Source organism: Sceloporus occidentalis, unplaced genomic scaffold (genome assembly GCF_023333645.1).
Source record: "Sceloporus occidentalis isolate IW3139 unplaced genomic scaffold, rSceOcc1.0.p SCAF_14, whole genome shotgun sequence".
NCBI classification, from domain to species: Eukaryota; Metazoa; Chordata; class Lepidosauria; order Squamata; family Phrynosomatidae; genus Sceloporus; species Sceloporus occidentalis.
The window spans coordinates 597,704-610,666 of NW_028316994.1; the positions used below are offsets into that span (position 1 = coordinate 597,704).

The window sequence follows — 12,963 nt, forward strand, 5'->3', positions numbered from 1 at the left end:
CGGGAAAAGGGTGGGGAGAGGAGGAGCGACCGGCGTGCACCAGTGCCTCCTCCCCAGGGAGCTTTGCCTGTCTCCAGCTGTCTCTGGAGAGACAACTGGAAGCAGGGAAAGCTCTGTGGGGAGGCAGGCAGAGGCCCTCCCCATCTCTCACCTCCCCACTTACCTTTCCCTGCCCTCCCAGTGCCCCAAACGGGGCTCCTAGAGGGCAGGGAAAGCTCCATGGGGAGGCAGGCAGGGGCCCTCCCATCTCCCACCTCCCCATTTACCTTTCCCTGCCCTCCCAGTGCCCCAAACGGGGCTCCTAGAGGGCAGGGAAAGCTCCGTGGGGAGGCAGGCAGGGGCCCTCCCCATCTCCCACCTCCCTACTTACCTTTCCCTGCTCTCCCAGTGCCCCAAACGGGGCTCCTGGAGGGCAGGGAAAGCTCCGTGGGGAGGCAGGCAGGGGCCCTGCCATTCCTCTTCTTCCCTTTTTGCCTTTCCTCACCCCCAAAGGGCTTTAGAGAGCCCTTTGGGGTGAAGAAAGGTCCGGGAAGAGGAGGACTGGGGACCGTGCCCATGGCTACGCCCCCTCATGGGCCTTTGCTAACACCCAGCTGACTCTGGGGGCCGGGAAAAAGGCAGGGGAGGTGCCCCGCCCAGAGGGTGGAAGCTCCACCCACGGAGGGTGGAAGCCACACACCCTGGGCCAGAAGCCCCTCCCCAGCATGCAGCCCCATCCCAGGGGGCAGAAGCCCCGCCCCCTGGCATGCGAACCTAAAAAGGTTTGCCATCACTGCCCTAACTGGTTTACAATGTGTAAGCTAAAATATAGAATATAGAAAAGTTAAAAACATAACTAAAACTCACCTGCTCCATAAAAATCAAGCTGCTATGAATTTACTTACTGGAATTGTTGTTGATTCTGATTATTCTACCCTGGAATGGTATGGTAAATAGCCAGTTTTTGACAAACTTCAGTGCTAGTTTCAGGCCCAAGATGACAAATGTATGTGTGTTTGTGTGTCATTAAATATGACTATATAGGCGAACACTGAACAATTTGACATTAATATTGCAAACCATTTAAAAATAAGGATATACCAGGAGAAATTAATCTGAATGGGATCAAAAGTCAATAAAGTTTTGCTATGCAATGGTCCAATTATGTCTACAGAATAACCAAGCGATATTATGTCTTGTCCTCATCATTTCTCATCATGTTCATAAATGTTGGAGAAGAGACGTCCAAATGGAACATAAGACTATAGCTCATTGAATATCCATTCTAAGGTCCAAAACACACATATATTTTTCTTCTCTGTCAGAGTGCTCTGGTGCCACAATAAACTACGGTTCCCAGAATTCCCTAGCAATGAGCCAGGGCAGTTAAAATGGTCTGAAACTGGATTACTTCTGCAGTGTGTTTTGGACCAAAATTAGTCTTTGCAGTTGTGATGATCCCGGAGGGCAAAGCCCTGTGCGTGACTATTACTCTCAGGGGATCCCTTTACAAAAAGAACTTTTCGCTGCCACCACCCAGTGAATGAATTATATTTATATTTTTATTGTAGCTCCACAGCTACCCCTTCCTCACACACACTGGGACTTGTGAGGAACAGAGAGAGAGAGATCTAGTTTCCTTTCTTGCCAACCCAGAACAACCAGTAGCCGAGTCAAGGCGCGTGTACAGGAGCAGAGAGACAGCAGATGCTTTTTAAGAAAGAAGTTTATTTTAAAAAGGGATAGAATAGGATAGAAAGAATTTATATCACTCTTGCAAAGCCTCCTTGCCTTGCAGGTCAAAGAGCATAGTTACAGAGTTCATTCCAGACAAGCCATTGTTGAAAATAACAAAAGGCCTAAACGCACTAGCTAACACATTCCTAGCTACTCACGGAAGATGGGATTTGTAGTCCTTTTGAGTTCTTGGAATCAGGGAGCTGGCTCCTTGCCAACTCTACCTGCATTCCTGAGTCTGGGTCCCCCAGACTCCAAGAGACATCATCTGGTTCCCCCTCAGGAGAGGATCAAGGGAGAGACAAAAGAGCGCATGGCCTCAAAGGGCCTTTTAAAGATTTCCCATAGAAAGTTCTTGAATCTCGCGGTCCTACTCTCTGATTGGTCAGTTAGACCTTACATCAGCTATGATGCTACAGCTCCTTAGCATGTGATGTCATCTCTCATTAGCATGTTCCTCCTCCCAGATTAACCCCTTATGGTTCAGAAGAAGTTCCCAGATGACTGGAGGACCAGTCATCACAGCAGTGTATTAATGGCCACCTTCATAAACATCTTGCAATATACTACATTCAACACATATTACAATGATAATACTTCTCTAGTTTCTTTTGTTGATCATTTTTTCTTTTTAAAAAAGTTAAGTTTAAGCAACAACCATTTCCTAAACCCGAACTACATTTAGTATAGAAAGAAGCTAGAATACTACAGTTTACTAGCAAAAACTCTTCAGAGCAATTATTATGGAAGTTTTGTTTAATGATCTTTTCATACATAGTTCATGTATGAAAAGATTCCCAATAGACAGTCCCGACTCTAGAGGATTTAGATCTTTCTCAAAATGAAACACAGGAGACATTCGTCACTAGAGGAAAGTATCTTCTATACACACAGAGAAACAAACCACATACACACAGTGGGAGGGTACAAAAGGAGTTGGAATATAATATAACGTCTGTTGTTCTAAGTATTGTGTATGAATGAAATGGATTCCAGCTGCAAATATCTACTATTAATTCACTGAAGACAGACACAACATTGTGCAATATCTTTGAAAAGACAAAAACAAGGTCTCATAAAACATCTAAGTATGAAGAACAAAAGAGCCATCACTGCTCCATCTTCTGCACTTTACAAGTCAGTCAATGCATTAAAATATATCTAAAGCACTTCACAGGAAGAAAGACCAAAGTGTTCATTCACAAGAATAATATATACTTCAAGTACAACACAGGTAAGATTAAGGCTGAAATACTTATGCTGAAAATATAGGCTACTTTTGTATCCAGGCACAGTGAGGGGTTATACAGATGGTCCCAAAGTGGCAACCTCATGCCACAGCCCTGATCCAGCCTCTGGAGGGCGCAAAAAGGAGTTGCAAAAAGCTGCTCCTTTTTGTGCCATCCAAAGGGTGCCATAGCCACAGCAGTGTAGCTTTAAGGTGCCCCTTTGATGTTGCATCATCTGGATGCAGCACCAGAGTCGTGCCATGATGCTGTGCACCATCTGGAACAGCATGCAGCATCATGACACCTTGGGGGCATTGTTAGGGCATCCAGCATCAGGACGCTGTACCCTCACTCCATCCACAGGCTGGCACAAAGTGCTGGTCTGTACAGGGTCTGAGTTAAATGTAGCTGAAAGCGAGAAGAGACTCTCAGCTCAGTTCAGTGTATGTTGTTGAGTGAAGTTTCAAAAATTCCTAAATGACTGAATTCATAGTTGGCTCATGGTCCAAGAAGGAAGAGAGAGAGAGAGAACATGATTTTAAAGTCAATTGTCCATACCTAAAAAGTGCTGGCGGAGCACAGCTGGGACCTCGCTTGGACCCGGGCTGATGGCGGCTAGCAGTTCGGTGGCAATTTAGTGAGCTATAATCCCCACCTCCATCCTGCGTCCCAGCTGGAGCCACTTTTAAAAGGTGAGCAATAAGCTCCTAACTAAGTGGAAGGAAGGAAGGAAGGAAGGAAGGTAGGAAGGTAGGTAGGTAGGTAGGTAGGTTGGTTTGCTACATTTTACTGCCCGAGCTCCCACTGCCTACCTGACCATTACCATCTCCTCCTCCAAAGGCAGATTGTAGGTAGGAGTGACAATGTTTTGTGTGTGTGTGTGTGTGTGTTTGAAAGAAGGAGAGTACCAGAGAGAGAGAAAGAGATCAGCAGGTAGTCTGTTTAAAGTGAGAAGAGAATTTGTTCCCAGTTCTCCTAGGCAGAGTTGTGAAAGTCTGTCAGCTTCATTTTAATTGTATTTCCCCAAATCCTACTTGCACCCTTATCTTGTACCAGTCTCCATACCATAGCAAGTTGTGACATTGTCGTTTTCTTCCCATTTGGAAATTTGTGAAGATGTATGGATTTTTGTATGCATTTTACCTTGCCAAACCTTGTCTATTGACTGCAGCTTGTTCTTACAGCATATTTTTAAACAGTACCCATTTAATGCACTTTTTTATTTTGTTTCAACACACATATACACACTTGCACTTGCAAGGCAAGATGTGGCTCATATCATTCACAATTTTAGCCTGTGGAAAACTGGCATTTCTATAAGAAAATGTGAACAGAGCATATTATTCCTGATGTTTCATCTGCATCTGTGGCTGACATCTTCAGAGAATGCATTCTCTGAAGATGTGAGCCATAGATGCTGACAAAACATCATGAATAAGCTACAAAACATGAACAGAAACATTGTCGCCATCTATGTCCACATTTTGCTATACTCTAAAACAAAACAAAGAAGGGTTTTGAAGGGGGAAAAAAACCTGAGGTGGAAAAATAACATTCTTGCCTTATAAGCATGTGATAAAATGGAAATGTGGAAACATAACTTGCTGACTTTTAAGACTGATGTGTCAAATGTGATTACATACTGAACATAGTACATGTCAAACAAATATAGCGGCTTTGGGTAAGCTAGTGTAAGAAATGTAACATGGTATCCACCCCAGTAGTTAAGAGGCTGACTCTGTCAATTTCAAGATTGATGTATTTGCAGTTTGAGGGCCAAGTGCCATGTGATGGGGTGAGTTCCCGTCACTAATCCAAAGTTCTGCCAACCTAGCAGTTTGAAAGCATGTAAAAGTGCAAGTAGATAAATAGGTACCACTACGGTGGGAAGGTAACAGCATTCTCATGATCACAGAGTCGTCTTTGACAATGCTGTCTCTTTGGCTTAGTTATGGAGATGAGCACTGCTTCGTACAGTCAGACATGACTTGACAACCTTGTCATACGGGAAACTTTTACCTTAACCTTTTATCCACAACTCACTGTCTCATGGTTTTCCCATATCAAGAACAGGCAAGATACGGGAAATGAAAAATAGCTAATGTAAGCAATGTTACAGCAATACTAAATAGAAACGCATTGTATTTAATATTTAGTCATGTTTAACCATTCAATGAATTATAATTTTTCCTAGGTACAAGAGATGACAATCAGAGAAGAGAGAAATCAAACTATCATCACAGAATTAATTCTCCAGGGGTTTGGGGATCTTCAAGATGCACAGGCTGTCCTTTTCCTCTCATTTTTACTGATCTACATCCTTACTATGACTGGGAACATTCTCATCATTGGATTGGTTGTGGCAAATAATAACCTACATACTCCCATGTACTTTTTCCTTGCTAACCTGTCTTGCTTGGAGATCTTCTACACATCAGCCATCCTCCCCAAAGTCTTGGTCACCCTGAGGGGAAATGGAGCCATCTCCATCCCTGGCTGCATTGCACAGTTTTATTTTTTTGCTGCTCTGGCTGTTACAGAATGTGGACTCTTGGCCATGATGTCTTATGACAGATATGTAGCTATATGTAAACCACTATATTATGCAACCCTCATGACTGAGAAACTTTGCATTTTCATGGCAGTTACATCATGGATGAATGGGTTTCTATCAATGTCAGTAATGATGTATCTGATGACAAGGCTGACATTCTGTGGCCCAGTTGAAATTGAACATTTTTTCTGTGATCTTACACCTGTGGCAAGAATCTCCTGCAGTGAATCCCAGAATTTTGAACTGTTAGGCTTCATATTCTCAACCATTTTCACTTTGCCCCCCTTTTTATTGACTCTGACTTCATACATGTTTATCATCACCACCATCTTGAAAATCCCATCTGCCACTGAAAGGAAAAAGGCCTTCTCCACATGCTCATCTCACCTTGTTGTGGTTACTATTTATTATGGGACACTGATCATTGTCTATGTGCTGCCAAATACAGAAAGCATGAGAAAGTTAAACAAAGTGTTCTCTGTTTTTTACACAATCCTAACACCCTTAGTCAATCCGCTAATATACAGTTTGAGGAACAGAGACGTGAAAAAGACACTGGGGAAATTTGTTGCCAAACTAATTCAAAATACAAAAGCACAGGAACAAGAAACTATTTTTAGTGTAGGATAGATTGGGGAGAATCAACCTCTGTATATGGCCTTTCATGTCCTTTCTCTCCGATCAAACATATGGTGGTGGATGGGAGAAAATAATCCTTATCACGTTATTCACAACCACATGTTAAATTTTATGTATATGTGTTTCAAAAATCAGTCATTGTTTTAATCAATTTATTTGTTATCACAGATATATACAGTCAAAGAGCTGGAAGAGCATGATTCCAGAGATGTTGCATCTTGTTCACTTTCTCATCTTTTCATTAAATATTTATTTTAATTTTGAATCAGTTCAATCTACAATACCAATTTTTCAACATAGAATTGAAGCAATTTCGTTATAGAAATGCAAGGGATGAAACTTGGCCAAATGGACATGTGTTCCATTTTTAAAAGATAATAAATATTACAATAATATCTGGGATGTACTGTAGCTAAAGCTTGGAACCAAAACAGATGGCTATAAATGTGTAATTAACAAGTTAAATCAGGAATCAGAGGCTGCATCTGCACTGTAGAAATAATGCAGTTTGACACCACTTTAACTGTCATGGCTCCATGCTATGAAATTGTGGAATTTGTAGTTTTGTAAGCTGTTTAGTCTTCTCTGTCAAAGAGCTCCAGTGTCACAACAAACTACAAATCCCTGGATTCTGTGGGATGGAGCCATGGCAATTAAAGCAGAGTCAAACTGCATTATTTCTGCTGTGCAGATGCAGCCTGAGTAAAACCACATTCTATTTATCCCACTCAGCTTGTGAGGTGAGCCCTTTCTTACTGTGGGCAAGTAATAAAAGTCTCAGAAACCAGACAAAGAATAGGTAAAGAAAAAAAATCTATTTCCAGCTGGGTTTTTTAAAGCTTGAAACTGTTCGCCTCTACTACATATATTGAGGGATAAATGGTTACTACTTAGTGGCTCCATTTTTATTTTTATTTTTTTAAAAAACTAGACACTCCAATGAGTGGTGTTTTCCTTAGAAATGTGCAACACTGATCTGGAGCAAAGGGCTCAACTGAAGGGTGGCTGGCACACAGGCGGCAGGATCCACTCCATAGGATCCTGCAATGTATCATTCTGTGAGATATTTAGCATTCTCTGCTAAAAAGCTCTGGTGGTGTAACTCAGGGAGATGAGCAAGAATTGTCCTGCAAATAACATAAATACCACAAACAAACTGCAAATCCTGATGGAGCCATGACAGTTAAAATGATATCAAATTGTTACAGCTACATAATGTAGCATATTAGGTGTATTAACTGTTTGCAGATAATGTGTCTACACTATCTAGTGGGCTTGAAAGGATTGCATTCCTATTCAGGGACTAATCAGAAACTGAGTTGAGCCATTCACTCAAAACCATAAGGTTGCGAGTTCAAGACCAGCAAAGGGCCCCAGCTCGACTCAGGCTTGCATCCTTCTGAGGAGGGAGCTAAAATGAGGACCCAGACTGTTGGGGGCAAATTAGCTTACTTGCTAATTAGCTTACTTGCTGTTCACCGCTATGATCTTTGGAATAGCGGTATATAAATAAAACAAAGTATTATTATTAATTTTACTCTGTGAGATACACTGGTTCACACACTTTAGCCTGTGATGAATAAGATTCCTTCCATTTCACTGAGTACATTTCAATGAGGCTCAGCATCACAGGTGACAAGATTGCAATTGCCCAATTAGATGAGCAGCTGGGCAGAAGCATGAACCTTCAAGATGGTTTTGAGCAAAGGTTATAAAAAGCAGAACAAGGCTTTTTGTCTCTGGCTCTCTCTAAGCACACCATGAGGGGCTTCTAACCAAGAGCTCTGGATTTAGAAAACGGAGAATCTTCACATAGTTGGAAATTTAATCATGCGTTTTCTTCTTTCCCCTTATTTTTAAGCCAGAACAGAAGGTAGAGTTGGTCTGGTTTTTTGCTGTAACTTCTCCATTTAAAATTCCAGTTTTTCTGCAAGATGATTCCGTCGCTCCATGCAAGGAGGGCCTACATGGAAAACCTTGGGCTTCAGGGACCCCAGTTCATCATAACCTTGGCCCACTCAAGACAGATGGGTCAGCATGATGAATTTTCTCAGCTATAAATCACCAACTTTTTTTTTAAAGAAAACCCTTTTTCTACCCTAGCGACTTGTTCAATCCTTGACTATTTTTTAAAATCCGTTTATGAGTTATTGAGTACATCAGGTCTCAGATGAAGGCATATAGACACTTCTACATAAACCCATGATTATTTATCATACATTCTATGACTAATTTTCATACACATTTACAACTGATGTGTGGTCAGATTGTTGTTATCTCTTGGTGGACTGGTATATGTGCTTCAGTGATTCCAGTGTGATCTGTGTTTGTGTGAGAGAGAGAATGAGAGAGGGAGAATGAGAGGAAGCCTCAGTAGCTAGATAGTTTTTCAATGAAATTGTGTTGTTCTAAGTCTGGGTTTTTTCAATACAGTAATATCATTTTCATATTTAAAGTTGTAATCTTCCCTTTCCTAGCTTGATGACCTCCTGATGTTTTCATTTACAATGACATCATTCCCAACTATTCTGAATGGGACTGACTGGATTTGTAAACTAAAATAATGGGAAGCATGGTAGTCAATGGGATATAGTTGCCATATATGATGTGCATTTATTCTAAAAAAAGAAAAAGAAAACAACAACAACAAAAGAGATTTACAGACCAGCCCTGTGCCTATTGCTTGGAAGCATGTCCCACTAAGTTATATGTAAATATTCACAGGATTGCCATCACACAGTACAACCGTGAAAATATTTGGTTAAAATGATGGTCCCACTGTTGAGTTCCTTTGGAATTAAGTCCTAGGGCGAATTCAAATTAAGAACTTTATTTCACCATGGGCTCCAGGCAAGAGACAAGAATGGAATGGAAGGGACCAGGAATGAGTGTAGAATGAGTGGGGGACACATTTTACTGCACACAAAGTCCCTCACTCCTTCCGTTCCCCATCCATTCCAGAGGGGACAATTTTTGAGAACTGTTCAAAACAGTTCTCAAAAATCTCCTCCTCTGGGGACGGATTGGGAACGGAAGGGCAGAGAATGGAATAAGTGAGGGACTTCCTTGTGTGCAGTAAAATGTGTCCCCCATTTGTTCTGTTCCTTTCCAGGCTCTTTTTGTCCTGTTCTTGTCCCTGCCTGGAGCCCTGAGTGATAATGTTCTGAGTGTCCCAAGGATGAGAAAATCATTTTTGATTCTCTTCTTTTTAAGTGCTTATTCTTCTATGTTCTGGATGTATCTCTGTGTGTGTGTGGGGGGGGGGGGAGAACAACCTCTTTAACCTTTCTCCCTTCATCCTCCTCTTCTGCCTAATACATTCCAGAGAGGATCTTCTGGTTTAAGAAAAGAAGATATTGTCCATAAAGCAGAAAGGCTCTTATTTTTACTCACTCACATTTTACTTTGCTTTGCTCAGTAATTTAAACTACCATACTTTCAACTGCAATCTGCAGGTCTGACAACTGCTGTTTATAAATACCCCTACCTGTTTCCTTCTTTTTAAAAAAGCAATACTAGGCTTTGTACTGCTGCATCCCTTTGCTTCTCCCATAGATAGAAGCAGTGGTGGATCTCTCCAAGCAGAGTCATCAGTTCACTAGACAGAAGCTGCTCATTTTACCAGTCCCACACACCCGCCGACACACAGGATCTAGCAGAGCTAGAAAATGCCTTAGTTTTCTTTGTGAATTATATTAAAATAGCTTTACTCATAAATACTTGCATGTAATAATACAGGCCCATCTGTTTGAGGGAAAATAAGGAAAGGGAAAGTACTATATTTTAGGGATGTGCTTATGTAAATTATTCACTCTTGCAGCAGGGAATAAGTAATTTAAACATATTTCTCCAAGCAGTAGTAACATCTTCAAAAACCGGATAGTTTTGGACATTCTTACAAGGAGAAGAAAATCTCCCCTCCCTGCACATCTTTTCTCTGGTCAAAGGAAGCAAGCTCAAAGCCATCTAGTGGTTGAAGGGAGGGCATCTATGAGAGGAGATCAATTGAGTGGGGGAAGGTGATACCATGAGTGATCTCACCAGGTGATGCCAGTTCTGGTCATGCTACTGCCCTTGTCATCTCTTCTATGATTCCTGCCAGCGATTACCTAGCCATGTAGGGATGCCATGTGCTTTCATGAAGGAGAGAAGGAGGTGAATCAGTTCTGGTGTTCCTTGTAGTTTGTTCTGTTTAGAAATATGATAGCCTGAAAGGGTCGCACACCTATTTTGCTTCTGGATTGTCTACTGTAATGACAGATCACTGGATTAGATAAGCCTTTGGACAGCAAGCATGACATCATTCACAGCAATGCATTTTCCTTTTGATAAACCTGGTTAAGGCTCCCTTGACTTCCTTGTTTCGTAGACTATAGATTAAGGGATTTAGTAAGGGTGTAAATACCACATAAGAGAGAGAAAGCAGGTGCCGGTTTGCTGGGCCATAACTTGATTTAGGATGAAAATGTGTTAGACCTGCAGATACATAAAACAGTGTCACAACAATAATGTGTGAAGAGCAGGTGGAAAAGGCTTTCCGCCTCCTCTCCACTGAAGTCATTCCCAAAATAGTGCTGATAATATGAATGTAGGAGACCAGGATCAACATGAAGGGGCAGAGGAAAAGTATAAATGTTTCTATGAGGGTGAATATCTCAAACCGGGAAGTGTCCAAACAGGCTAGCTGAAGAATTGGTGGAGTATCACAGAAGAAATGAGAAATTGTATTGGATTTGCAGAATGGGAAACTCAGCAGCCATGTACTCTGTATAGTTGCAATAGGGATTACCAAAACCCACACAATTGCTACCAGCAACATACAGAACTTCTTGTTCATTATGACTGCATAATGCAGAGGGTTGCATATGGCAACAAAGCGGTCATATGCCATGACAATTAATATGAAGCACTCCATTGACCCAAAGAAGAAGATAAAATATATCTGGGCCCTGCATCCTGATAAAGAAATGGTCTTCTTCTCAGATAGAAGGTTCACAAGCAGTTTAGGGACTACAGTGGAAGTGAATCCAACTTCTGCAAAGGAAAGGATTTGGAGGAAGAAATACATGGGGCTGTGCAAAGTGCTGTTCAGAATTATTGTCAAAATGATGAGCAGATTTCCCATCACAGTCATCAGATAAACAAGAAGAAACACAAAGAAGAGGAGGATTTGGAGGTGACCTAGGCTGGAGAATGCCAAAAGAATGAACTCATTGACTGTGGTCTCATTGTCCCACTTCATTGTTTCAACCTTAAATTACGTATTAAAACTACAGTATAGGAATCAATGCATAAACTAACTCCTTCAATAATTCCACATTCTATTGGGAGCAAAATCCATTCCTCATGATTATTGTGGTTGTCTCAGGTTGGTCCAGAAATATTTTTGCCATTCTCCAAGATAGTTTTATATTGTTGACTTTGTGAGAGAAAAGAGGCAAAATGTCTCTGCTTCAAGTGGTTCTCATCACTTTGAAATATCCTTTTTTGACATCTGTTTATCATGAAATAAAAATGAGAAATATAATAGTTAAAAAACATGTGGAAAGGAAAATAGTTTTAAAAACTAGCATTTTCTGATTGTAATGCATATAAGATATGATAGATTTAATCATGTCTACATTCTCTAAATGTAACTGGTTGGAAGATAATATATTATTTGAGATTGAAGAATGGGCCCTATAATTCTAATCCTGCAATTTTTGCAGGTTAGGTTAGGCATGGTTGCATTTTCCCCATACTATATGAAGAATGAATTCATTCTCCCATTATGGATCCTTATGAAGCTTAAATTGCATCAAATATACACAAGAAGGAGAGATCTGAGAGTTGGGGAAAACCTCAAGGTTTGAGGAAATTTTGTGAGTGGTTATCTTGGAGCTGATGTAAGGACTGAGCATGCTAAGTGGTGGTGAATCCCTTAGGAGCTGTGCAGACCACATCTAAGGGACGGCCTGCTGGTGCCTCCATTTTCACGGCATTGGTTTGCCATAGGGCGGTATACAAATTATTATTATTATTATTATTATTATTATTATGGCAACTGCATGCCATGGCCCTGATTTGGCCTTTCCAGGGCGCAAAAAGAAGCCACAAAAAGTTGCTTCTTTTTGCCCCCTGGAAAGTGTGCAATAGTCATGGTGGTACAGCTTTACAGCACTCCTTCAGCACTGCATCATGTGGAAACAGCACCAGAGGAGCACCATGACACTGTGTGTCATGTGGTGTGGTGCATGGCATCAAACCAACCTTGGGACAGAGCCTAGGCGTGCATCCCCAAGCTGGCCTTTAAGGCCAGTGTGTACAGGGAGCTAGTTACGGTTGGTGAAGGGAAATGGTAGACTAGGGGGTGGAATGAGGTGTCCAAGGGAATGGTAAGGCTAGTTGGTACCTTAAGCAGGATCATTCTGTTCCATTTTCTTACTGTTCAGCAGTGATGTATTCAAATCTTTTACTCCAAGTCTCAGGTATCAAGTGCCTGTCTTCAGGTATCAAGTGAAATTTCAAATCCTTGCAAAATACTTTCAAGACAAGTCTCAACTGGAGTCTCAATTCTGGGAGCCAACTTTTAATACAGCGTGTGTTTCTCAGAGTGGAACAGCAAACACATTATGCAGTGGGCTTGGGTTGAGAGCTGAGGTCTGTTCAGAAACCTCTCACTGCTGCATATCAGAGGGTCCTTCCAAAACTTTTCAAAAGCTTTAGAAAGATCCTTCCAGCTCAAGCCCATTGCCTAATACATTTGCTGTTCCATTCTGAGAAATGAGCCCTGAACTTTGGAGGTGGGTCTTGCCTGCTGTTTGAAGTGAATGGCACTAGCAAGTC

At 41.4% G+C, this 12,963-nt stretch overlaps 2 protein-coding genes across 2 annotated transcripts; one reads left to right on the top strand and one right to left on the bottom strand.

The window, feature by feature from the left end:
• The first annotated feature begins 5,148 nt into the window (after positions 1 to 5,148).
• LOC149303390 (olfactory receptor 5B21-like) lies at positions 5,149 to 6,129 on the top strand. The gene has a single exon (XM_089480684.1). The coding sequence runs from the start codon at positions 5,149 to 5,151 to the stop codon at positions 6,127 to 6,129; it is 981 nt and encodes a 326-aa protein (XP_089336810.1).
• Positions 6,130 to 10,438: 4,309 nt separating this feature from the next.
• On the bottom strand, positions 10,439 to 11,380 carry LOC149303391 (olfactory receptor 10A2-like). The gene has a single exon (XM_089480685.1). It carries the CDS (start codon positions 11,378 to 11,380, stop codon positions 10,439 to 10,441), a length of 942 nt encoding a protein of 313 aa, XP_089336811.1.
• Positions 11,381 to 12,963: the final 1,583 nt, after the last annotated feature.

Excerpts from the sequence above, each read along its gene's own strand:
- LOC149303390 (XM_089480684.1), top strand. The coding sequence starts at position 5,149 with ATGACAATCAGAGAAGAGAGAAATCAAACTATCATCACAGAATTAATT.
- LOC149303391 (XM_089480685.1), bottom strand. The coding sequence starts at position 11,380 with ATGAAGTGGGACAATGAGACCACAGTCAATGAGTTCATTCTTTTGGCA.